This window comes from Neomonachus schauinslandi, chromosome 3 (genome assembly GCF_002201575.2).
Source record: "Neomonachus schauinslandi chromosome 3, ASM220157v2, whole genome shotgun sequence".
NCBI lineage: Eukaryota > Metazoa > Chordata > Mammalia > Carnivora > Phocidae > Neomonachus > Neomonachus schauinslandi.
This window is the reverse complement of record NC_058405.1, coordinates 186,724,027-186,751,897: the sequence shown is the minus strand read 5'-3', so window position 1 is coordinate 186,751,897 and position 27,871 is coordinate 186,724,027. Positions and strand designations below refer to the sequence as shown.

The window sequence follows — 27,871 nt, the reverse complement described above, 5'->3', positions numbered from 1 at the left end:
GGAGGACCCCAGGATTTCCATCTGCTCGGCTGGTGGAAGCACTGGACAGAGAGGCAGCGAGGCCATTGGATAAACAGGCATGGAGCCCAGGTGGGAGACCCGGGCTGGAAGTTCTAAATCCGGGAGTCGACCCCATGTAGACAGTAACTGAGGTCGTAACCGTGAACAAGAGGCCCCAGGGTGGCATGAGGAGAGCGCCCAGGACGGAGCCCTAAGAAAGCCCTCATTAATAGACAAGTAGCATAGAAGAGATTCCAAAGGCAACTGGGAAGGTGCCATCAGAGGTATGAAGAAAACCCACAGACTGTGGTTTCCAGAGGAGAAGAAGGAAGATGAAAGCCATCACCAGTGTCGAATCTGCTGAGAATCAAGGTAAGAGGACTGAGAAACGCCCTTGGGTGTGAAGGCACTGGACTCACTGGTGATCTCAGGAAGTGGCGTTCTGTATGGAAGGAGAGCTAATGCATGAGTGGGAGGGAAAGAAATGGAGGCCATGAATGCAGGGACATCTGTGATACCCAGACTATGAAAGAGAGGGACAGAAAGGCCAATGGAAGGATGGGGAGTAGAGGCTTGGCATTTTGAGGATACGGAAGTTTTGAGCAGATGGAAATACTTCCAATGGAAGATAGTCACTTGAGAAGAGAAGAGGTTAAATAAAAGTGTGGGGCTGTGGTCCACCCTTGGTCCCTGAGATGCACGGAAGGGAGTGGGTGGCATCCGACATGCAGGAGGAAGGACTGCCTTGGAGAAGACGAAGGACAGGGCCTGGGTGGCAGTGGGGAGGAAGAGGAAACCCTGGGTCTGCGTGTAGGGAGGTCTCTAAATCCAGAGGAGGAAGGTTGAGTGAGCACCCATGGGGATGGGGGACTAGGGTGCAAGGCTGTTTGCCAAGAAAGAGATGGGGGAGGGGGAGCCAGAGTTTCCGAGAATGGTGGAGGTCTGGCATGGCCCCTGCAGAAAGAGGGGGTAAGGGAAACAAGGAGGTTCAGACAGAGTGTGTGTGTGTGTGTGTGTGCATGCCCACAGGCACACGCACACACGCATGCACACACCTGCAGGACACGACCCAGTCTCCACTGGGTCTCAAATCCAGCCAACCAGGCCTCCTTCCTCTTGTCCACTTTCCAGCCTGGTGTCTGTTCCCAAACTATCTCTCACCGGGATCATCCCCATGACACGGGGTGGCCTGATGAACCGAGCAAGAATGTCTGCTCCCCAGAGGGCTGAGGGAGCCGGCCAGGGGAAGGGAAACTGCTAACACTCATCATTTCACATCTGTCCTTCATCCCCACCACATCTATAGAAATGAATTCAAAGCAACCCAAACGACCAAGAAGATAAGGCCCGTCAGTGTTCTGACCAAAGCAGTTTCTACTATCGATTATCCGGGGAGTGGCAGATCCCCAGTGTTTCAGGGAGCAGGGAGCCCAGGTCATGTATGGTTCAGCTCAGCCACTGCTTTTCCTACGGACTGTCCATATTCTACGAGGAAGTGAAATATGGGAGAATTAACCCAGGTACATTGGATCCAGAGGCAGGTGGTATGTGCTCCATGCAAGTGAATTTATCTTCCCTTCTTCAAGCATAAAAAAATGCTCCATCCAAGTCAGATGCACTTCGAGTCTGAAAATGAAAGCCTCCTCTCTTTTTAATAGGGGCAGAAATGGTGTCCCTTACTTACAGAAGGATCTGAAGAGGAAAGCTCGCAAAGAAGGGACTTAAATCCAGAATTCTGGAGCTGGACCGCAGAGTGCTGTCAGGAGCGGGAGGAAATTGTTCTCCTGACCCGGAAACAACCCTCACTTGGAATGAGTTTCCTGCTTCCTGACACTCCAAGGACAATAAGGCTCAGAGCCTGAGGCTTCGAAGGGCCGGCAGGGCAGGTGGGTAGAGAGGTGGGCATTCTGCAGGGCGCAGAGGATGCTGATGGTGTCAGCCCTGGGCTTTCCATGGGGAGGGGTCGGGCAGAGAAATCTGCAGGGAAGCGGCGGGGCGGTGGGAGGGGAGCGAGGAGGGGGTGGTTAGTGCTGAACCTTCCCCGGGGGGTCTTCAGTTCTGGGTCACTGAAGGCACCCGGCTCAGAGTAAAGCATCCATAAACCGCCTGATCAGCCTAAAGAAAACTGACAGCAGGGCTCGAAAGGAAACCATTTCTGGAATAATCCAAAAGTGCTGCAGCTTCTGCTGAGCAGATTCAAGAAAAAGCAGAGAGCCTGGGGGGTCGGGTAGGGGGCGGGCTTCATTTTGCAGTGGGAGCTTTATCCAGAAGCCCTCTCCATCAACCTGGAAGAGCGGTTTCTCTTTTGTCTGTCACGCATCTCAGAAAAAATTTACTAGACCTCAGAGCCATTTGCCAGTGCTGAAATGAAAGAGGGGAGAGGAAGCTTGGAGGGACAGTGAGAGGTGGCGGGAAACCAGGACAGCGCACCTGACCCTTAACGGTGCACCAAGCCAGAGTTCTGGACTCCTGCTCGTTCTCCTGGACTTACTTAAGGCAGGATGAGCAGGTGCAATTTCACTTCTGGCCATGCGCAATTACTGCAAAACACTCTTCTCCCACCTCCTAACTCAGAAAAACAAAAGGCTACTCAAACTCTTAATTTGGGAGCTATGTCCTTTTTTGCTTATTTAAAAAAAAAAAAAAAAACCGAAGCCTCCTGCAACGTGAAGAACGCATTTTGGGGTCGAGGTGAGAAAGAGTGGCTTCAGATGTGCCTCAATGCCACCGTCCGCACGGGTCCCCTGAGACCCTGCAGGGAGTCCCCGTCCTCTTTATTTATGCAGGTATGGGCCCCTGGAGCCGTTTGGTTTGTTTTCATTTTCCCTGGCAAAATCTTTCCTGAGGGTGAATGTCACAGGGTAACCAAATGGTCAAACATTTGCCCAGAACACAGAAGTTAAGCCAAGTTAATAAATAACAGATGGATACAATAGCTAACATTATGTGGGTGTGGACTGTTTGCCAGGCACTGGGCTCAGCAAATTTCAGAGTCAGGATTTGAACCCAGGCAAGCTGGTTCAAGTCTGTGCTCTTAACCACTCGCCCGCATGTATTCCCTCTACCTCAAACACTCCTCCCTGGATTAATCCTCTTTAGCCTTTAGCGGGTTCCAGGGGATGCCTTCCCGCTCCCCACAGCTGGGTTGGGAGCCCTTTCTACCTGCTCCCGGGGAGTCCTGTACTGAAGTCTCCGTCATAGTACAAGACTCAGGACTGAAATGCCATTGGACTTGCCTCTTCCTATAGATGGTAAGGTCTCTGAGGACAGGGTTGGGATTATAACCAGCGCTGCAAGGCACACAGTGTGTGTGTCTGAATGCATGGGTTAATGAAATGATGAAAAAGACCAAGTCTTTGTCCTAAGAGAGCTGCTAATCCAGTGGGGGACAGATCAGTGTACCGGGACCATGAATGACACCCCGAAGACAGGTTGCAGTCAAGTCAGTTTCCAAACCCACAAGGGGAAGGACTGGTGACCTCTGCCCAGGGAAACTAGGAAAGAACTGGATGGTGTTTAATTAGGGATGAGTAATATTTTAACCAGCCAAGAAGGGAGAAGAGACAACATGAATGAAGAAACCTCAGGGCAGGTTGGAGACCAGTGAAGAATAGCCCAATTCAATCACACATATACCTAACGGGGCTCCTGCAATAGACCAACATTGTCTAGGTATAGTGACTAAAACAAACGAGTAGGACAAAGCCTCTTTACTCCAGAACTTCACAGAGAGGAAGGAAGAAGACACATAAACAGATCATGATAAGAACTGATAACCACAAAAAAAAAAAAAAAAAAAGAACGGGTAACCACAACTTCCCGATCGGGATTCCGGACCAGAAATGGGGTACAAGTGTGCTGACTGCTGATCTTCCAGGCTGGGTGGCTAGGTGGGGGGCCTGGCCAGAGCCTGTGGCCTCCAGAAGTCCTCATCGAGCACCCTGGAGCTTCTTTTCTCCACCCGCGCCATGAGGTTAAAGGGTCAGGAAGCTCTGGGAGTGGAAGATCAAGGCAGGCTTTCTGGAGGAGGTGATCCCCGAGTTGGACACTAGCAGTAGAGTAAGAGCTCACCGAGAGGCAGGTGGAAGAGACTTTAGACAAAGGAACAGCGGAGAGTGATGACCATAGAGATGCTAAATTCCCTGAACAGTTACCAAGGGCCAGCTGGACCTGAGACCCTCCCAAGCTATCTCGTTCAATCCTTTCAACCCTCTGAGGCGAGGGGTGGGGGGTGGTTTGAGGTCATTTTACAGATGAGCAAACCAAGGCACAGAGAGTTTGTGTAACCTTTGAAAGCCACACAGCTGCCAGCCAGCAGTGACGTTGGGATTCCCAGCCAGCAGACCTGTTCTGAGCTAAGGCACCACACCGTCGTCTATTCAAGAATCTGTTGGGGCATGAAACCAAAGCAGCGGGTGTGGGGAGAGCCACGGGGGAGGGCGGGCAGCACAAGCTGCCTGGTTTTCCGGGGCCGTGGAGTGCTGAGCAGTCAGAAGTGAGGATCGGCCTGGGAGGAAGACACAGCATTCAGCCCAGGCCAGGAAGACCACACAGGCAATGGCCTGGGATCTGTGCAAGACAGCTAGTCCTGGAGTTTGGGAACTAGGCAGGGAGGTCAGAATAAGCGCCTGTGGAGGTGGGTAAGGGCCAGGCTGCTGAGGTCACAAGCTCCATTTCAGGGAGCTGAGCAGGACTTAATAGGGAGCCATGGAAGACTCATGAGCAGGGGGTTGACACCCTGCATCGTGATGTCAGGAAGACAGCTCTCAAGCAGCATCAAGAGTCAAGAGGAGAGCTAAGACTTCGGTAGAAACATGCATCGGAAGGATATTGCTTTAATCTGGGGTGGCGTGAGGCCACAGGGGCTCACAGGCATGACGTGGCCCGTGGTCTGGATTACGTGTGATCAGCTGCCATGATCACTTCGTGGTTCGTATATTCTTTTTCTGAAGATTTGCACTGTGGCAGGGAGGGGGGTCCCAAACACTATACCTTAACACACCCCTGCTAACCTGCCCTTTTTCTTATGTCCCCTTTGTGGTGGGTCCTCCTCAATTTCCCCCAGCAACTTCATATGCCTCGCTCCTGTCTGTGCACAGCAGTTAGTGACCATCTTTAGCCACTTGGGCTTCACTGTCTACCCCAAGGAGCTTCTCCTGTGTTTGTGCACAATGTGAGCAGGAGTGATCTCCATGAGAAGAATTTGGGGGAAGCCAATTTCCTCCATTGAGTGCACAAGCAGGGTCTTCTTGAAGTCTTCACACGAGCCTTCCTTAGTCTGCATCCCACTGCCCTTGCGCCTGTCCCTGCACTTGGCATACTGCCTCGTGGTGTTACTTCTGTTTCTTAAATCAATCGCCTCTCCTCTGGGAGACAGTAAGACAGTGGGGGGCAGGGGCCTCCAAACGCTTCCATTTATCCTGAACCATTCTTATTACCCAGGACGTGCTCACAGTGGACAGTTAATGACAGCACATTATACATAAAGGGGGATGAGGGAGACTTCTCCTTGTCAAACAAGACCTCAGGAGGGAGAAGAAACTGATTTTTAAAAATTGATGCTGTAAATGTGTCAATCAGAACAGAAGGCACATTTCTGAACCACAGATGTTTAGGATCAAGCTGGGGCTTTGGGGCTAGCTCTGGTCTGATCAACAAATGGGGCAGGCGACCAAAGGTTGCTTTTCCTCTAAAGATTTCCATCTTCAGGAGAATAAAGGCCCAGGGCAGGAGGAGTGGGTAGGGAGGCCAAGGGATATTCATCACTGATATCAGCCCCAGCTTGGCTGAGGGCCCAACTTCTGAGCCTTTTGTTTTTGAGACAGAGGCTGTCTGCATGGCGACCAGCAGCTCAGTCCCCCCTAGACCCAGAAGAATCTGAGAGGGGTAGGGGGACACACACTCCCTCAATTCTCCCTGGAACAAATGTGGGGGCTTTAGAGCAAGAGGACCCTGCCTTCAGCACGGAAACCATGCTCCAGGCTGGGCCTGAGGCTCCACGATCCCAAGTGGGGTTGTGGACAATAGACATCCACATTGGCCCCAAGACAGATCCTAAGACCCTCTTGTGAGCTCACAGGGGATCTCTCTAACCTCAGAAATAGCTAAGCATGTCTGAGGGGTGGGGACCTATGGGGAACTTCTGTTTAGAGAAGTTGGCTCATGTAACCCTGGGAATGAAATTCCTGTAGAAACAAATCTGACTAAACTAAGGAATTTGAAACCTTCTCCAGTGGAACTGATCCTCATCCAGGACTCCTGAATGGCTGAAGATCCAGCAATCATCAAGCCGCCCAAGATGGACATGCCGGTGATAGAAGGGAAGAAACCACCACCCCGGACCCATAATCTCAAAGCCCGTGACTTGAATGTGCTCACACCCACTGGCTCTCAGAGCTCGTTGTATCCCAGGGACTCTGGATGGAGGGTATCTTGGGCCCAACTCCCCCTTTACCTTGGTTCTGACATGGAAAGTGTGGTTGCTTGATTTTTTTTAGACCTCTTAAACCAAGGCTAGAGCTGGAGACCTAACTGGTTTTGGAGAGATGTTGGTACGAAACTTGTCTTTGTGTGGAAGAAGCCATTTTTTGCTGGTTCATTAACGGTGAAACTAAGGAATCCCAGCAGTGAAGTAGGGGGGGGGCCTCATCACCCATTTCTGTATTGTTTACCAAAGACAAGAACTTTGCCCATTGCTTACTAGGTCACTAATGTTTGTGTTGTTCCAGAACTGGGGCTTGGTTTCCTGACCACTATCAGTGGGAGCGTGGACACATCATGGAATAGAGGCATTCACGGGCTAGTTGAGACTCTGACGCGGTTGATCGTGCTCTTCCATGCACTCCAGCCTTGCCAGTTGGGAGACCTGAGATCTGTTTGAGACCTGAGTGCAACTCACAGCCAGGCTGGGCAGGGACCCCTCTTCCTGTGCCGAAACCAGAGTGTCCTCCCGCTTTGGTAGCTCTGACAGATCAGTTCTTCTTGCAGCCACTTCTTGCCAGAGCACCTCTTTGGCCAGGGCTGTTGGAGGGATGCATCTCTTCTACATGTCCCAGAACAGACACTGGTCTTGCAGATCCTTTTTTGCACTTTTCAAGTGAGATCAATCTGACTCCAGTTTGGTTGAAAATTTCCTAAGGGAGGAAATTGAGTCTACTGTTTTGGTACAGATATGTGGATGGTAAACCTTTTTAAAGTAAAGAAGGTGGTACCTACATGTAAAGTGTAGTCTTGAGTTTCCTGTGAAATTAGTCACCCTATTTTGATTTTCTTGTTCAGGCCAGGCATAAAGCTTTTTTTTTTCTGGGAGGTGGAAGAATTTTAAATTTTTCTAGATGAAATCATTAAAAAAGGCCCCAGAAAGAGCCACATATTTTTTTTAAGATTTTATTTATGTATTTACAAGACAGTGAGTGAGAGAGAGAGCACAAGCTGGGGGAGAGAGGCAGAGGGAGAAGCAGACCCCCCGCTGAGCAGGGAGCCTGATGCGGGACTTGATCCCAGGACCCTGAGATCATGACCTGAGCCGAAGGCAGACGCTCAACCGACTGAGCCACCCAGGCGCCCCAAAGAGCCACATATTTTTATAAATATATAACTTACTGAAGAAAAGAACTAGGGAAGCCACGTTTTTATTTCTCCTCTCACCATGTACATGCTTGGTCATTGTCTTAAACACTGTCTCAAAATTCCCGTTTTGTTTGTTTGTTTTGGATAGTATCGTGTCTACATGAGAAACTGAGCTGACCTTTCCACAGAGAGGTCCTGGCATCTAAAATGATCAGGATAATTAATTTATTTGTGTCTTCTGTTATGGTTGTATCTCTCATTTGTGTTGACAATAAAAGTCCTTACTGCTTTCTCAAAAAAAAAAAAAAGAAAGAAAGAAAAGAAAAGGAATTTTATTTTATTTCCACTGTCAATAAAATGACGAAAGCAACACCGGACAGTCCTTCCTTGTCATTTAATTCACTAACACATTCATTTACACCACGTTGCAGGATTACCCATAGTGATGCACAGGACACAGTGAGCACCACACACGAAGGCATGGTTAGAGGTATGGTTTGGTTAGAGGTATGATCCACACCTGCGCTACTTCTGTGAATTACACTTAAAATAATGACTTTGCATATGCAAAATTCACGTGGCGTAGCCATGCAAAAACATCTACCAGACAAGCTGAGTTGAAAACACTTAGCTTTCCAGGGGCACCTGGGTGGCTCAGTCGCTAAGCGTCTGCCTTCGGCTCAGGTCATGATCCTAGGGTCCTGGGATCGAGCCCCGCATTGGGCTCCCTGCTCCGCGGGGAGCCTGCTTCTCCCTCTCCCACTCCCCCTGCTTGTGTTCCCTCTCTTGCTGTGCCTCTCTCTGTCAAATAAATAAATAAAATCTTTTTAAAAAAAAAAAAAAGAAAAGAAAAGAAAACACTTAGCTTTCTGGAAAACACTTTCTTCTCTATGACCAGTGAATTCTGAGTATGGTCCAGGCTCTCCGTCATTAGCATCAACAGGAGAACTTCTTGTGCTGCTGATACTAAGGTGCACGTAGGCCTCTTTCTTACACTAACAAAAAGACGGGTAGCGGAAATAGGAGTATATGCACAAACACGCTGAAGGGAATCAGCCAACAGTTATGCTAAATTTTGTCTCAGGAGAGGTTTTCAGGTTGATTGACTGATTTTATTCAAATTCACTACTAGAATGAGGGCAAGAGGTGGAGACTGCTGTTTCTCCCTGGACAACCTTACATACACACTGCCACACACTTTCTTTTTCCCAGGCAGTACGGAGATGACCTAAGACTCTTCTTGGTGGCTTCAGAAAAGGCACATATTCTAGTTGAAACAAAAGTAACATTCTCCCATGAACAGAGAAGTTTTGAAAATTCCACTCATTGGCAATTTCTGTCACACAAATTTTATTCCATCTACCTTTAGCATCTGAAACCATGAGCTTCAACCCTATTCAAGAGGATTCCCCTTTAAGCCATTAATAAGGTTTAAGTAAAAAAAAAAATTCATTCCCATGTATTCATTCCCTGCCAACATTATGAATATTGTGAGTAATCATTTTAACTAAAGCCCAGACAAAATGATAAAACATTTTTTTTTGGTTCATGCTTTTGTAGTTTTTTTTAATGAGATGATCTTTTAATAGCTTCCTTCCAAGATTTCCTTCTTCAGCCACTGAGTTTATAGTCTATTCAAAGCTGGAAAAACTAATTATGGACACTTAAAGTGCCTTATGTTCTTCTAGCACATTTTTTGGGCCAAGCCACCACCACTTCCAGAGAAAGCTGAGACTAGAAGTGTTCAGCAAGATGATCTCCCCAATTCTACACCAATACCTTCACCATTTGCAATATTTAAATAAGTGTGCTTATTTCTGCTAAACTAAGGATTAAATATAATACCTTATGTTAAGAGTTCTAATTTCACATATCTCATATTTTGGACTAAAGTTAATAATTCCTATTAGCTATACATTTATGAAAAAGCCTTGTAAATGATTTGATAATCAATATATACCCCCAGGAGTCTAGCTATGGGAAAATTTCCCAAATGCAGAAAAAGATTCATGCACCAAGACCCTCATCCCACCGACCAACTGGAAACAGCTTTCAATGACCAGCATTATGGAAATCACTGGAGGTTGAATCATTAATGTAATGTTTAAGAAGACCATGAATATAACAAAAACATCTTTGATAAAATACTAAGTGAAAAAGCTTATACAAAATTGTATATGTGGTATGATGACATCATGTAAAATTTTATAAGAGAAATAAAATACGCATAGAAAAGAAATAGATTTAGAAACACACCTTAAAATGTTAGCAGTGATTATCTTTAACCACTAGTGGGACTATTTATATTCCTTCTACTTTTCCATGTAGTCTGAATTTTCTATAATATCCATGGAATATTTTTATTGGGAAAAGAATGAATAAGAGAACACAGCAAGCAGTAGAGGCCACCAAAAAGAGAAGAAAGGAGCACCCACTGAAAACAAAATCAGGGGTGCCTCTCGCGGTCCCATTTTGGAGTGATTCTTCACATCTTTAAGAATGGAGAGCTCCTGGTGAAGTGTGAGAGGATAGGATGCGGCTTTGTCACCTCCTTTGATAGATAAAAAGCATAATGAGAAGTGAGAATAGTCTTTCCTGAGAAGAGCAGGGCCCTCTTGCTCTACCATGTTTTAGAATCTGCCCTGACTGGGGAGACTTTTAACAACATGCCGACTACTTAGCCACACACTCCACAAAGGGAAGTAGCAGAGAAGGGATTGAGCTAAACAACAATGGTATGGGAGGGAAGGCATGACCCAGATCTTATTCCCAGAAGAGATGTAATATGCACGGCTCAGAAGTAGGAAAAGTGAAGGAGAAGGGGGTGCAGGAACACACTCTAAAATGATCCACAGCGAGTACGAGTGATCGAGACTCAGGAAGTAACAAGGAAGCTGTCCTTGACGTTCATCTTCTCCTGTGAAACCAATCACATGTCTGTTTCTCAGATTTGAGCACACTGGGGTGATGAAAGCCATCTGCTAGGCGCACGCAGGGCCTGAACAGTTCTCACTGCGTAGTCAGTAACAAAACTGTTCTTCATCCTTCCTTGACTTGTTCCCACCTAGATCTCTGATGTTACCTGTGAAACAGAGAAAGGACACTGTTTTAAGAATGGACTCCCCACTTCCGTGCTCAGGAGATGATTTGCTTCTAAATATATTGGTAATATACTGGTCATGAGTTCAAATACACTTTCAAAAATTGATTTTCTTTTGGTATTGAAGTGGCTATGAGACTGTTTTTTCTCTTAAAGATGTGAGTTCTGACCAATTTAACCATGAGAACACAATGACTACAGGTGAGGGACAGAGACTCAGCTCAGGCCAGGTGAAGACCTAGAAAGTTTCCGAGTGCTTGATTTGCTGAGTGGTTTCCCACTAATAAAAGGGTGAGTTGAAAATAAAGCTAAGAACTGTAATGATTTATTGAAATGAAGTTTTATTATGACACCCAAAAGAACTTCAAATTCTTTCACTGAACTAGAGTTTCAGTGTAGCAAATGCAAGAATCAATGGATTATTATGTAAGGATCAAGCCATTTCCAGTGACTGTCTTTCCCCCACGGCCCTCAGGTCCTTGGGTCCACTCTAAGCATAAAGCTATGAGAAAACAAATGGCTTTGTTCTGTCCTCAGTTCTTAATTCCTTTCAAGCTTAGTGTGGGAGAAAGGGAAATATATGCACAACCGTCTGTTTATTTTATCCCAAGTTATTGGACCAAAGGCTGATTTAGGGATGGAGAGCCCAGATTGGCAAATTGATGAAGACCTGCCCCTATCAACACCAGTTCACTTCCACCTACAGTTGGCATTCTCCTTCCTTGCCCTTACCCCCAAAAAGATGACCTTCACCTTTCTAGAGACAGAAGTATCAGAATAATGTTTTAGCAGCATGTAGATGGTTGCCTATAAAATTACATTTTCCGTGAACTTCTAAAGGATATGCCAGACAGGCAACATGAAAAAAAAAGAAAAAAGAAAAAGAAAATGGGTCTTATATTGAGAAGACAAAAATATACAAAAAACTGGGCATATCAAATTCATTGTTTCTAAGGTATCAGTGGTTACGAATTTATGGGGTATCTCTTTTCTCATCCTCTTTCTTTCATGGGTGGCCTGCACAGAAATGGAGGAATGTCCTTCTCCCAATTCACTTTCATTCGCCAATTCATTAACTCTCCATATATTAATAAAAAATTAAATTTTATCAAAAGATAAATCGATAAGAAGCCAGTGCATTTGCTCATTTTACTCACAGTCAACACATCTGAAGAGGAACAAGAGTTGAGGACACTGAAGCTGTGAGAGGTGGATTTGGGATATTTTCTTATCTTTTCTATCTTTCACGTTTTTTTTTAAATCATGTTTAATTTTTTTATCTCTTCCTGTTTTTTTAATATCTTTCAGCTCATAAATTAAACAAAATGACAAATGTTTCAAAACTCAAATTATAATTTATTTTTCACTAAAACAACACTATTGTTTTCATAATGAAAGAGTTGAAATATATTCCTCCTAAATATGTAAGGCTTGTTGTCTTGAGCACATCAGGAGTTCATGCCTGCCTTTCAGATTATATAAAACATGCATCAGTCTTGCTCTAACAAAGTCCCCCCTATATGATCCATAATTGTCAGAACCCAAGGAAAAGTATGGAGTGACCAGAAATATTCAAAAGAACCTAATGCAACACAATCCCCTCCATGACACAATCAATCCGTGAAGAAAAATTCTGCAATGTAATTGTTTAGTGCATAGCTCATGATCGGTGTCTGAGCCTCATCACAGGTCATGACACAGGACTTCTCTGAGAAGTTAGTGGGCATTCAATAAAGATTAAGGAAAGGGAAGGAAGAGGAAGGAGGAAGGAAGGAAGGAAAGAAGGAAGGAAGGAAGGGAGGAAGGAAGGAAGGAAGGAAAGGGGAGGGAGGGAGGGAAGGGGAAGAAAAGAGAGAAGGAGAGAGTCTTAATTGTATTTCCATTCCTAACTATTAATTTTCTTAAAAAATTCTAGTCAAATGGAATCCCCATTGCTGTTTTTCCCTAAACCTACATGTTTACATTTTAACATTTAGGTTCTGAATTTGGACTGGTAATGAAAAGACATAATTAAGGCAAATGGTAAGATCATAGAGCCAAATCTTGGGTTCAACTGCCAGGCCTTGAATGTCTAAAACATTTTTGGTAGGAAAAAGATGATCAACATACATTTATATATCCCACAGCAATAAACATGCATAGTGCATAGTGTATCATGAGAATGAGGTACATGTTTTAGGCACTGATCCATAAAAATATCCATAAAAGAGAGTTAAGGAAGAAAAAAATACCAAGTCTTTGAGCAGTGTGACCTTGATTCAGTTAATGCCAAAATAGCCATATAGTTTGTGAGTGTCTTTAAAAGACTCAAAAGGATCCTTTTACCCTATTGCTGGCAGTGCTAACCTCCTCTGGGGAGCAAAATTGGTGGGAAAGGAACGTGAAGAGAGGCTTCTACTTGTTCCTTCCTATAACCCTATATTGTTTGAATTTTTTAAACAATGCATTATTTTCAAATCTGGTAATATAGGAAAATAAAACAATGAAGAAAAAAAATACCATGATTTTAAATTAGTCTTGAAATATGTAAATTTTCAGAGCAAAAATATAGCTTATTAACATGACTTACCTTGCTATAATTAGATTTTTCTCCATTACAGTCCATGAAGTTCTATTTGATTTTATTAGCAATCTCTTTCAGAAGACCCTTGAGATCATTAATCTTGGAAAGGGGAAAAAAAATAGAACTGGTCTTAAGATAAATTTTCCAACTGTCAATGATTTAAATGATTACTCTATGGCTTTTCCATGAAACAGATGTACATACTAAGCAGCAAGTATGGCGCATCCTGGAACAGGGCAGAATGCATGGCAGGTGGTATGGACCCTGCCCACTGCTTACTTTCTGAAATCACGTCACTAGCAAATACTCATCAGCACCAAGGAGTGTGAGTTTTTCTCAAAGGCAAATCAGTAATGGTTCTCACATAGAAATGACAGGTTTTAACCACACAGAGAAATGCTGTGTAGAAATAATCATGGCATATGTAATAAACACTAATAAAATTATAAGATACCGGCAATGTTTCACTTCGGTAGAAGTATAATACTAATAAAAATATGATACAGGGACGCCTGGGTGGCTCAGTCGGTTAAGCGTCTGCCTTCGGCTCAGGTCATGGTCCCAGGGTCCTGGGATCGAGCCCTAAGTCAGGCTCTCTGCTCAGCGGGGAGGCTGCTTCTCCCTCTGCCTCTGCTCCTCCCCCACTCATGCGCATGCTCGCGCCCTCTCTCTCTCAAATAAATAAATAAATATTTAAAAATAATAATGATATGATACAATACTAATAAATCAAATATTTGCAACCAAAGTTTCTACTCTCACAAAAAAGTATAAATAGTAAAACAATTTAAGCAAAAGGCATAATAAAATTATTTTTGCTACATGCATCTTTCACAAGCTTATGACACAAGATGAATGAAGCTCGTTCTAAATTACACACCTTATCGGTATATTTGATAAAAGCTCATGGACATAGTGCAATTTCAATACAGTTGGTTTCTAACTTGCCATATTTCTCGCTCAAGGAAAAAAAAATCTGTGTTTATCTTGGGCTTATTTCCAGTAATAATCTCTTCATTTAACTTTTTCTTTTTTTTCTAAGAACAAAAAGAATCCATAAGGGCTAATAGCTGCCTAAAATAAAGAAGATCTAGTAAGATCCCTACTTACAGACCTAAGGTCAATTGCGAATTGACTTTGTTTTCGGGTATAATGAGATGGAGAAATTTTTTATTCGCTGGAGGGGCTTGGTGAGAGCCCTGTATTTGTTGGTGGTAGAATGACTTCAATAAGCTGTTTAAAGCAGACGTAAGATTCTGAGAGCTTGCTCAACAAACAGGTGATGATCCCTAAAGTTCTCTGTATATGGAAAAGAGAGACTTTTTGTTGCTCAGGAGGGGAGGGGTACAGGATCCAGGAGGGAATAAAGAGGAGACGGGGGCAGGGGAGCAGGACGAGAAGCAGGGAGAAAGGTAGTGAAATCCCACACAGTTTGAGGCTTCCCTGGGACCCACCCAGATTCTCCCCAAACCTACAAAATACATGGCATCGGTGGGCTTCTGGGAGGAACAAGCAAAGGCGCTGAGCTCCACAGCGAGGGGCATGCAAAGGGGACAGAACCTGCAAGCTCTTCTCTGAGGGCCCTGGGGACTCCTGTCCTGCACATGTGCATGGACAGCCTTAAACTGTGCTTTCAGTGACAAGCAACCTCTTCAGCCCCCACCTCCCACAACCCCCACAGCTCAGGCCCACTGTCCCCACTGACGGTGTCACCGCCAGCCCCTCAGTGGTCAGGAGGTCTCGGTCTGCAAACAGCGTGGCCCCTGGGAGTCAGGTCAGCGCGTCCAGTACCCTGGTTCACCCCATGACCTCTGACCCAGGCCTGGTGGACTCCAGGAGGGCTGAGGCTCCAGCCCTGCCCCCCTCTCCTTCCAAAGCCACCCCAAGTGAGACCACAAGTAAAAACAACACAACACCACAACCCAAAATAGCCTGATTTCTGCAGAAACACACAACTAGACAAGTCCAGGGGGCCTCTATTGCCAAACCAGACTGTTTAAGCTGCTCTTCTGCGGCCACCCTGATGGCTCGGAGGGTCTTTGACAGAGTCCACCAGATGTCCCCCTCTCGGGCTAAAACTCTGCAGAGGTCTCCCCTGCACAGGGATAAAATCCAACTGGACAGAAGCAAGTTCCCACAAAGGGCGGCCCAGCCGCCCCCACTTCCTCCCACTCAGAGCTCCCCTGGTTCACGCTGCCTCTCGGTCGCTGCCTGGAACTCTCCCTGCTTCTCTGGACTCAGGGCCTTCACAGCTGCTGACCCTGCTCCCTGCTGACGCAGACACAGGCGATCTGTGGAATGCGTGCCAGATACTGCATTGAAAATCATTGTTGCCGTTGAATCCTGCACAATTCAGCTCCTATAACTGCACCGCTTCACAAAGGGGTCAACTCATGACATTGGGGGGGGGCCACATCTGCTTCGATGGCACTTAGTCCCATGCCTGGCACATCGCAGGTGCTCGGTAAATATTATGTACTATGTGGCCTAGGCACAGAAGCAGCAGACAATACATGTAAATATAAATCCATGAGGTGGAAAAGTGAATTTATCATATGAGGATATATATTATTTATCACATACTATATGTCTCTAATACAAATACTTAGAATACTATCTCCTATTGCCTCTTTCATATATTCTCTTAATATTTGCTAAATTTTCTATAATCTTTAAACATACCTAGCACTTTTCTTTCCCCTCTCCATTGATTATAATCATGATATACATCCTAGCATGATCATTTATGTACAGCACTCAACTCCAATCAAATAGGAATCTTCCCAGCCCCTCAATGAATGATCAACAACACATCAGGATGAGAGAAGCTATAACAAGATACACTATTGTGTGATGGTGAGTCCCCAAAGACGGCTGCCGATGGTTCCTTTGTGCCTGTCCACCAGTCCCACTCCCACCTCAAGAGGCCAGTGACCGAATCCGGGCTGGCCCGTGGCTGCTCTGATCAATAGACTCTGGTGGACGTGATGTCACGCCAAGTCCAGGCCTAGACCTCAAGAGCAATGGCAGTCTCTGTTTCCTCACTCTTGGAAGAAGGAGGACTGCCTCAAGACCGCCATGCGGTGACCAGCCCAAGCCACAAGGATCAAACGTATGGGTGAGAGAGAAGTCACATGGACGGGCACTGAGATGCCAGATCCTGGCCTCGTCACCAGCTGAATCCAGCCCAAGAAATCCAGCTGTGTCCACAGAACAGAACTGCCCGGATGAGCTCTTCCCAAATTCCTGGCCCACAAGAGAAAGCAAGCACAAAATAAAATGGTGGTTGAAGCCACTGAAGTGTAGGGGTTGTTTGTTACGCAGCAAAGCATTTGATCCTCCTGAGTAGTTGACTCCAGTGTATAGAGCTGGCCGTTCCAGAGAAAGGAAAGGAGACGAAGACTCAGGAGGAAGAGAAGAGCTACTCCAGGGGGACCAGGAGGGCATACCATCCTGTTAGGACCAGGCTTCAAGAGATGAGGCCTATGAAAACACAGCCTTGGTTTTTAAGAATGCTGGTGGTAAATAATACATAAATAACCAAGAAAGTTTGAACTGGATAAATTCTTATATAAGAGCTCCATGAGGGGCAACTTTGGGTCATTTATTCACTCAGCAAATGTTCATTGAGACCCTACTGGTCCGGGAAAGGCACTGGGTGCCCGAGATTCTGCTTCACCTGATGGGGTACTGTCCAGCCACCAAACAACACAGCACTGGGAGGGAGTGTGACTCTCATCACCCAGGATGCTTGTCTCAAAATACCATGATAAAATACCAGATATCATCTCCTCCACAGAGCCTAACAGCAATCCAGTATTTATGAGTCAATTGTAATTTCTGCTAAACCTAATCATCATTTCTGGCCACCCAGCTCAGGGTGGATGTGGGCACACTCTCCCTACGCCTAATGTTCACATGTATATTCGTGCATCTGCAGTGCCCTTCAAATTAAATAGCTAGCAAATTAGAGCGGCATCGAAGACGAGCACAGAGGCTCATAGGCTCCCAAATTGCTCTTCTGAGCCTCGCTGGTGTTTCTGTAACTACAAGCATCTCACACCTGCTTTCACAGCTGAGAGAAAGAGAAGAAGGGGCCCTGGGTCCGACAGAGACATGAAAGAGTTCAGAGATCATGGGAATGGGACTCCAGCACTATCGTCCAGAGGGGCCAGGAGCATCTGAGAAGCAGCTCCATTCCAGCACCCAGACCTTACTCAGTGAATGAAGAAAGATGAATATGGAACAGGGTCACTTCTATCTTTTTTTTTAAATAATTAACTTCTTTTGTTTTCAGACCACAACCACTGGCCTCTATCTGAAATCACAAAGATAACACAGATTTTTTGAGAAAGAGAAAGGGCACATGAGCAGGGAGGGGAAGTGGGGAGGGGGAGGGGCACAGGGACAGGGAGAGAGAAAGAATCTCAAGCTGACTCTACCCTGAGTGCAGAGCCCAACCCAGGGCTCGATCCCACGACCCTGAGATCAGGACCCAAGTTGAAACTCAGTCGGACGCTTAACCGACTGAGCCACCCAGGCGCCCCAGATAACACAGACTTTTAAAAAAATGTTTCCCAAACTATTATCAGAACTATACCTTTATATCCAGCTGTCTAAACCGATGCCTCATTCTTCAAAGAAGTTAAAAAAAAAAACAGAGAGAGAACAAGAGAAGGGAGAGGGGGGAGAGAAAAGGCTATTAGATATCATTTTACAGTCTTGTAAAGAACAAAACTCAGATCAGTTTCTTTTTCAACTAGATCCATGTCAGCTGCAGTTTTCTCCCCAACACCCAAATGAAGGGGAATCCCACCCTCACCCCAGTGAGCAGTACAGCAAGTACATGATACCTCTGCTGAGAGGGCGGTAAGGTCCATCCCTCCTTTCCAAAATCAAGATCTCAGAGTCCAGGAACGGAGAAGAGCTTAGGGAGTCTACCTTGTTACTCAAAGATAAAGAGCACGCCATCCATCCCATGTGTCCCAGTAACTGTGTTGAACTTAGCACAGGGATTGGGTGTACTTACATTTACTCTTTCTTTGTTAAAGTGAATTTTGAGGTATGTTTGGAGCTCTCAGTAAGAGTGACATCAGACTGTTAACCATGTTAACGTGCATAATAAGGGCACGCACGTGAAGGCCATGCATGACGCATTACTTGGGGACCACCTATGGATTTAGCTGTGACTTATCTAGTTCTATGGGACATTTATAACAACTCCATGTGATTCATAAATGATGGTCAGGACTTCTCAAGGACAACTGTAACAGATCTACCAAATGGTTTTCGATTCTATTTCTTCACAGAGACATGTGTGCGGCACCTGCAAGATCGTGCCAATTGCCCATGATCTGTGGGTCTCCCCGGAATCCACCTCTGCCATGGCTGCACGCTCTTGTTATCTGGTTCCAAGGCCCTGACCTGCGGTCCCAAAATACCTCTTTCTTCCCCAGGGCCTTGGAGGACAATCAGGATGGCAGGTGGGTGGTTCTGCCCTTCTTGAAAGGCTGGCACACACTTACGTGTTTGTCATCTTCAATTGCCTAGGTAATATCTTTCTGGTCCTATTTCTTTCTGCTGTGAATTCTCTTTACAGAGTTTATACAAATAAGCTACTTATGTTCTGCCAACTTATGCAAGGGGAGCCTTGCAAAGCAGAAGTGAACATACTCCTCTGAGGTGTCATTGGCTTTCATGTTGATCTTGACAAGGTAATTTTCTTTCATGACACTCTCCCACGCCAGAGTCTCATTGTCTTCATTTTTGAAACCTTGAATAATGAGACAAAAAAAAAAAAAACACCACATTCAAATTGTTTCATTTGCCCCTTACCTCTTAAATCAACACCTGCTAGTCATTTTGTGATACCCCAGAGCCAGAAGAATTAGGTTCGTCCCGCACAGGCTGATCTGAGTAATGTTAGACAACAGCAGAGCAATGGAATGTTAATGAATTTCTTGGTAACAATGAGGAATTGGAGCTGCCTGAATGAAATAGGAATGCAATCTTTATTCCAAATAGAGATCAATCTAAAGCCTGTCTGTGTGTTTTGTGACTGAGCAAAATCATTTCACTAATGAATTTTGTCCTCACATTTTATATGTGCTCCTCTTTCATTTGGATGACATAAAAATGCTAAATCAACCACTCAGTTGGAGAATTACTGACGGATTGCTACTCTAAGCCTAAAACCAGGGTAGGAACTTTGGAGGAGAGGAAAATAAGCCTTGGACATCATGCAGTCTGGGTGTGGACCTCAAGGAAAATTCTTACGTCTAGTCTTTTCCTTTCATCTAGGACAGGGCTTGCTATAAAATTGGCTAAGGGGCATGTTCCAGCAAGATTTCTCAGTTCAGTTTCTTGCAGTACTTGGGCCTTACACAAGGCAAGCAAAGTAACAGATCACCAGGGCACCTGTGTTTCAGATACTGGTGGGTTGGACAGCAATCCTCCATATGAATTCATGGGGAAAGAAAAGCACATATGTTCATGCAGGTGTCCACTTAGAAAAAAAATCTATCAAGTTTTGTTTTTAAATTGTCTCTAAATTATAAGATCTTCCTGGATTTAAAAAGAATTAATTGGGAATCAAAGAGCCAATAAGGCAAGTGACAGGATTGAAGCAAATCCTACATAACAAATACAGATTTATAGAAATTAATCCCTAATTGAATTTCTTTTAATTGTATTTTTCCTAGCCAAGTGATTTCCAATGTCTTTTCCTCAAACTAAAATGTACACAGAAGCCCAATAGCAGTACTTAAAAATGAACATGGAAAGGATCAACACTCTCCTGAACACAGATAGCCAAAGAGCAACAGTGACTAATGATCAGGAAAAAATGGCCAACTTCTCTAGCAGTCAAAACAATGCTATTGAGATGATGACATGGCATTTTCACCAACCAAAGTGGAAAATTAGCAGAGTCTACAGTAATAGCTATAGCCTGTGTGGGCAAAGATGTGGATAAACAGGCTTCCCATATACTGGGAAAAAATCTGTAAATTTGTTATGGCCTTCGGGCATGATGGATGAGAAGGTGGAGAAGGAAGGTGGCCAATGATATCAAAAGACTTAAACCTGTGCATACCTTTATCTAGAAATTTCTCTCCTATAAATAACTCCAAGGAAAAAAGTCATTGATGTGCTAAAAAATGAAGGCATCTGTTTATCATAGCACTGTGTGATACTGAAAGAATTGAAACAATCTACATGTTAATGCCAAGGGATTGGTTACATTAAATATGGCGCAACCACAGGCTGGGATACTCTACAGTTCAGAACTGTCATATAGATGTATATTTAAGGATATGGAAAATGTTCATGATGTATCATTAGCCAAATGAACAGATTAGATTATGAATATGTATTTACAGAACAACCTAATTATTACACGCTCACACAAAAATAATAGAATAGATACCATTATGTTGGCAATATTTATCTCTGAGTGGTGAGTTACATGTGCTCTTGGCTCTTTCCTTTGTGTTTTTCTATAGCTTTCAAATGTTCTATAATGAGTATACTTTTTAATCATAGAAAGCAATATATTTTATAAAAGTGGATCACTGGGTAGCATACCTTTTCATGATTACTTTAGGATGTCACCGGAACATACCCAAAATGGAAGTTTTGATTCTATGTTTTCTGAAAAGTTATTTGAAAAATCTTGTGTTCTTCTCCAAAGAAGGACAATTTCGAACTTAAATCCCATGATGTCCTCCTCACTTGCAGGCAAATGCAAAGTGAATTTGGGAAGTGAATTACCACGAGAGACTCTGCCAACCACAGAGTGCTGCGGTTTCTGGAATTAGTGATCCTCAGGAAGAAGCAAATGAATGCATGGTGAGCAGGCACCTCCAGAAGTCTCTGATGCGTAAACGGGGGGCTCTCGGCTCCCCATCTCTGTCATCACTGCACGCTGGGTGGAGAAGGACCTGCCCTGCTATGGTCAACCCATTCCCTCTATTTCTTTATTTCTTCCTGAGACTAAAAACTATTCGAAGAGAGAGCATCAACAGCTTACATTATCTATTTCTCCAAATGGTTCTAAGAACATCATTCTCCCAGGGCCCATCAGGGAAACACATGCAGATTCACAGAGTTTGTTTCTGCCTTCTCAACCCCATATTCAAAAGACGGATTTGTCCTTAATTATACACTGAGTTTTCTGGTTCCACTGATCCTGGACTGAGCACAGTGTACCTTTGGAGAGTAGACCTTCATTCCCTATAGCCCTTCTGTCCACCCAGATGGACTTCAGCCAGTGGTGGGGATTCACGACCTCACAGAGCTATTCATTTCATTTCCTGATAGCACGAAGTGGTGGACTTTGTTTTAAACTTATACCAAGTCAAAGTCTTCCTCCCTGCAACTTTTATCCATTGCTAGTTTTTTCTCTAGAACCGTTCAAGTAAAAATATGGCCTGAGCAGCCCAGCCGTCAAGTGACTTTGTTGGTAACTGTACCCCCAGAACCAAGCATGTATTTGCAAAGGAAGGCAGGCCTTGAGCAAGACGACTCTTCTTACACTGTTTCTTCTCTATGAGCTATAGGGTATATGCCTTTTCATGCTTTGCTTTCCTAAATTAAAAGTTTGTGACCTAACAGTTCATTCTTCTTCTTCTGATTTTTAAAAGAAATGTAAAGATTTTCGTGGTCCCTCCAGTGCATGAGCTCCGGGGCTGTGGGTGATGGAGAGGCTACCCCAACCCACCCCAGAGCCAGATCCCCTGGCTTAAATCTGAGGTTAGAAGTCAAAGTTAATGGGCTGGCAATACCCTTTCTATCTTTTTTTTCTGTGTCCAAACATCCAAATGAATAAAAATAGGCCTCTCCCTTCTTTGCTGCTTAATGTGGTTGAAACATGTCTGTGCTCTGTCTGGCTCAGTGGCTCCAGGATCAGGTGTTCAGAAAACCTAGCCTGGTGCAGGGAAGACAGCTGTACCTGAGGATGGGGTACCCGAATGTGACGAGAATCCCACAGTGACAGATCCTGGCTCCTCCAGCAGGGGTAAGGAGAGGGAGCTGGGTGGGGACCCTCTTGCACCTCAGTCCTTGTCAGAGCTAAGGAGGTGGGTAGACACAGGAGAGAGAGAACCAACCGAGCTGTGGACATTCCTACCTTCCGGAAGGAAGTGGGTCCCCATCAGGGAGAGTGTGCGCAGTGTGGACCCCCGGCATTCGGAGGCTCAGGGGATGCAGCCACCAGAGAAAGGATTGCCAAGTCCTCAGAGGCGAGGGGCCGGCCGGGGAACAGCTGAAGGGCCCACCAAGTGCCCACACAACAAAGGATCAGTTTTACACACGTGCCAGGTCAGAGAGCATGGAGCCAGCCTAGAACAGTACCCCTGTTTCTGGAAAAGACTTTCTGCTTCTTTCTCCTCCTTCCTCCCTGTGCTCCAACCCACAGCGGGGCAGCGACAGCCGCTGGTGGGCGGGAGAGAAGGGGAGTAAGAGAGGAAAAAGCCAACCGCTCCCCCTTCCTGACAACTGTGTCAGCTGAGAGGGGGTGCAGCAAAAAGGGAAGTCTCCCCCACAACACCCCCGCCAGCCTGAATGGCAATTAAGCGGCTGGTTAATAGACAGACTGTATTTATTAAAGTAAAGTAATTGTAAGATTTCCTATTTCCCTAGGAGCGGCCAGAAAAGTCATGAGCTCTGTTGGAGTAGGGCTAACATCTCCCAGAAGCAAACACAAAGTCAGGTTTTGACACCCTCCCATGAATCATGCTTGCTCCATGTCCTATTTACGTTATTATGATGCTCGCCCCGAAAGTCATTGCCTCAGAATGAGACCGTCCCAGCACATCTGCCAGGCTCCTTTAATCTACTCTTTCCCTGCTGCGTCATTCATGGGCTGGCCAGTGCCCGATCTTTACAAACCTACAGATATGCGGAGCGACCCCACAGTGCATAATGCCTTCCTGCGGCCACGCGGACCGGGTGCGCTTCCCTGCGACAAATCACTGCTTTTGATCCCCGGCACAGACCGATAAGCCACTCACAGCAGGCGGAAGGCTCGGCGTCTTTCTCCCTGCAGAAGCACCCGAAGCACTTCTTGACCACCATGTAGAAGTAGGCGAAGACCACGAAGGGGAAGGGGATGTTCAGGCGGTTGCAATACTCCTGCACCAGAAAGTACCTCTGGAACTTCCAGACCTGGTCGTTGTTCTCCTGGACGGTGCCCACAGTGTAGCTGGCCGGGGAGGTGGGGGGAGAGAAGAGTAAGCCTCAGCCTTCCACGTGCCTCCTCATGTCACTGGCAAGCATGGTAATATTGATAACCAGGTAATTCCTGGGACAGCTTGAGCCCAGAAGAGAGGATGATCCCCACGGAGCCCGGGGCAAGGACAACTCAGCGCCGGGCACTCTTCCACTGGGGTTTTTGTTTTTATCACCAAAAAAAAAAAAAAAAAAGGCTGTCTGGTGAACTTTAAAAAATGCTTTACTTCAAGAGCTTTCAAGGATTCCCTTTTTTCGTTAGTCTGTTACTGTGTTAGCCACAAAGAGGCCAAAGGTGTCGACTCTCTTTGGAACAATTTGCCCCTCATACATTGCTAATGGGAGTTTAATTGTAAATAATCTGCAGAGGAAGTTTGTTAATATTTATCAAGGGCCTTAGAAATGTTCATCCCTTGGATCCAATGACTTTACTTCTGGAAATCTAAGACTAAGGAGGTACTGAGAAAAATATATATATAAATGGATATATACACACAGCTGTCTGCCATAGTCCTGAAAGTAACAGCAGCTCCAAGCTCCCACCTCAACAGAATGGGACAACGGAAATGCTTAACACTAAGAAAATGTACCACCCATTATGGTTAATCAATAGGATTGCATTACCCTGCCCTTAAAAATAATGATTATGAATAATTTTCGTACTTTGGGGAAATGCTTCTGATACATGTTAAGTGAAATAATTAGGCTCAAACTCATACTTACAACATGATCTCAGTACATAAATCGTAAGTCACGGGGAGAAATAAACCCATCATCAGCAGTGGTCATTCATCCCTGGCACACATCATGAATGTTCTTTATTCTCTGTTGTCTGCTTTCCAAGCATTAGACAACGGGCATGAATTACTTACATAATTAGAAAAAGTGTCCATTGGTCAGAAAAATGTCTTATTGTGCCACTGATTTATCAGTTACAAGTCAAACCAACTATAGCGTAGCTAATGCTCATCATGTACCAGACATTGTTCTAAGCAGCCTACTTACATTAATGATGTAATCTGCAAACAACTCTCTAGAGGATGTAAGTCCTATTATCATCTACGATGAACAGATCAGGACAGTGAGGCATAGCAAGCAAATATTGTCTGAATCTCCCAACTAGGAAATGATGAAGCCAGGACCTGGACCCTGCAATCCAGCCCAGGGTCTGTTTGCCTTGCCGCCTTACGGAGTGGAGCATGAAATGTTTTGAGTTATGCCCTATTTCCAAAGGATTCGGTTGGACTACTTAATTAAAGAAAACGAGGAAGCATTTTACCATTTGTGAAGTTCAATCATCCAAGATACTTTTACTGCTGATATCAAATCACCCCTTCGAGAGTCAAAGAAGGAGCAATCAACATTTGAAACCTCCTATAAGCAAATCCTGACTGGGGATGCATTCAATTCTCCCAATTCTGGGTAAAAACTTTACAGGCCAAACCCGAATGAGGTGACCAGGCAGAGGAGCCAGATCCGTTTGTTGTGAGACCTCATTCTTGCCCCATGGTATGTTACGATCTAAGACTCAATTATCTTTAACTAAGAAAAGATCATACACACAAGCAAAACACTAACCTACACACATCACAATTATGGCTTTGCTTATAAGCTTGGCTTTGCTCATGTGGGAGTTAACTGATGAATGGGACACCCCAGATCCCAGATTCTGTGCAGGGCAGGTGTTAGCAGCCAGTGCCCTATCAACACCTAAAACTCAACCCCAGGGTGCAGTCTTTGCAGGGAAAGGAATTAACGTCTCTTGAACATCTATTGCACGTAAGCTCCTCCACTCAGCATGCAAAATGGCTGCTTGACTGATTCTCATGTCAGTTCTATGTGGTAGATTTTTTTTAGGTGAAAAACAGTACTGTATGTATGAGAGTGTAGCGGAGTGAATCCAGCAGTGAGCCCGCAGTATCTTCCAAATGTAGGTCAGGTTGCTTTGAGGCTAATTCCAACATCTTTGTCTGTCCTCGCTAGTCCCCACTGGTTCTGCCTGCAAAGGATACTGCAGGCCCCTCACTGCAACGGGGACGATGGTGGGCACACCCCAGATTCATGAAGTCCAAGCTAAGAACTTGCCAGAAATCAGTCTATTACTTTGTCACAGGACAAGTGTCACCATTCAAATTATTGTCCCTGGGAGTGTCTTAAAATACTAACATATCTAGTCAAAAATGAAATCTACTGACTGCCCCTTCCATGCCTACAACTTAATAGGCCAACACAAAAAAGCAATAGCATCCTTTTTAATCCATCAAATGTTGTTCTCTGAGGTTCCACCTGGAAGGAATTAACAGGGAGGTACACTTAGCATGCTAAGAGCAGGGGAAGCCGACCTCTCCAGCCGGTGGGCCTCCCTCCCCAGCCGGTGGGCCTCCCTCCCTTCCTCGGCCGAGAGAAGAGCTCCAGTGGGAAGAGATTTGCATCTTGGCTTAACTGGTCACTCAGAGGCAGTGAAAACATCTCGTGTCTTCCAGGTCATCTAGAAAAGGGATTGACAAACTGGGACCGGGGGCCAACTCCAACCCATCCCCACGGTTTTGCAGGGATCATCAGCTTAGAATGGCCCTTCCAAAGCAGAGAGGTGGGGATGGGTGCTTGGCATCCAGCCAAAGTGAAGACCCTAGCTGGCCCTCACAGAAAAGTCACCAGCCAATCCCCAGTCTAGAATGGACTGGGGCCAACTGTGTCCCTCGGGACAACCCAGTGGCCTCCTGTTGGAAACCCCACTTCCTCTGCACCTCTGGGCACAGGTGGATCCAGCGAGCTGTCTTCCTTTCCTGGGCAAACAGTAAAAACCCTTATCCACATCCCAGGGGCCGAGAGTGAGCTAGCCGATTACTGGACATTAATACCCCAAAGCCGCTTTGCATAAATAACACATTTCTGGGGCTGGCCATGCTGAGGTTCATTTATACTGAGGCCCACCTTCCCCATATGAAAGCAGCTTCCAAATCGTTCTCTTCCCCCCCTCCCCCAAATTAGTTCCGGCCTCAGCCAAAGACACGCGGGTTCCCCAGGGAAGGCTGATAATTGAACACTGCCTCAAACTGCTTTGTTAAAATCATTTTTATATTCCTGAGACACTGTCTCCCACTTCTGTAGAGGAAAGGCAGCATTCTGGCACCAAAACATGCCCACCCCCCTCAGCAAACCCAGATGTCGAGAGCAGCTCAGAGACCATCTCTCCCAACAGGCTCTGGGAGTCTCCCTGCCAGCCCCTGGCCATCCAGAGTCTTCCCTGAGAGGAATAACACAATGTCCCCTCTGACCCTACAACTCCAGTGATATCTTGTGCCCTCTGCTACCCAGCGCGGTGATGCCACTGGACTCGGTCCCCTAAGACCCCCTGAGCACCCTCCTCTGAGTAGGACAGGAGGAGACAGGAGCCCCCCACAGGGAGACGAAGTTTCAGAAAGTTGCTGACACTGAAAACGTTACCAAGAGATAACAAATGTTCAGGACTCAGATAGCCTTGAGCGTAAATGAAATCCAGCAGTACGTTCAAAGAATAATATGCCATGACCAAAGAACAGAGGATGACTAAGTATTAAGATCATTTATATAATTCATCATTCTCATAATACATCATAGATCAAAAGGAAAAATGTCATTTTGATAGTTGCTAGAAAGTCTTCTGGCAAATTCAACATCCATTTCTGATTAGAAAAAAAAAAAAGAAGTAGGAGAAAAAGAAAGGAGGTTAATAAATAAGAAATATGAGGAAACCTCCATGACACAATAAAAAAAAAAGAATTTAGTAAGGAGACTTGTTCTAAAATAAATAAGCAAAACTTTAATGCCCTTCCTACATATCAAAAATTACTTATTGGAAAAAAAATAATAGAAAAATATCTTTCTCACAATCACAAATGTCTGGGAAGAAAAGTAACCAAAAATCTTCCAGATCCATAGGAATAAAACCATTAAACATCACCAGCAAACTATGTACATTTGAGTAAATAGAGAATCACACCATTTTTTTTCCTGGATGGTATGATACCATTTTTTAAAGATGCCAGCTTCCCCTGAACGATTCTGCGAAGTTCACATCATCACAATAAAATTCACAAGACTTCTTTTTTTTTTTCGGAAGGGGAAAGAAAAAAGGATTTCAGAAGATGAGCCTTAGGCCCCTCCATATTATTAAATATATGAGAAAAGCCAAAAGGAGTTTTGCATCAGAATAATGAGAGGAACTTATACAACAGATGTAAAAATAATTTTTTTTAAAGTCAGTAATTAAAGCCATTTGGTAGTAAAAACCAAAATAGACTAATCAACAGAACAGAATGTCAAGTCTGCAAAAAAAAAAAAAAAAAAATCACAAAAGAAAAGTAGTTGCTAAAACAATGGCAGAATTTTAGAATAAATTGAAAGACGAGAGACTTGCCAGCTACATTTCA

The 27,871-nt window shown here is 44.9% G+C and overlaps 1 protein-coding gene across 1 annotated transcript in view; it reads right to left on the bottom strand.

The window, feature by feature from the left end:
* Positions 1 to 10,305: 10,305 nt before the first annotated feature.
* TRPM8 (transient receptor potential cation channel subfamily M member 8) overlaps positions 10,306 to 27,871 on the bottom strand; it is an 85,290-nt gene continuing 67,724 nt past the window's right edge. The window contains exons 22-26 of the mRNA XM_021678949.1: positions 23,243 to 23,433; positions 18,906 to 19,005; positions 17,833 to 17,866; positions 13,239 to 13,331; positions 10,306 to 10,651 (exon numbers count right to left, since the gene is read on the bottom strand). Of these exons, the coding sequence (XP_021534624.1) occupies positions 13,281 to 13,331; positions 17,833 to 17,866; positions 18,906 to 19,005; positions 23,243 to 23,433 (376 nt within the window). The 3' untranslated portion in view covers positions 10,306 to 10,651; positions 13,239 to 13,280. The remainder of the gene's footprint in view (positions 10,652 to 13,238; positions 13,332 to 17,832; positions 17,867 to 18,905; positions 19,006 to 23,242; positions 23,434 to 27,871) is intronic.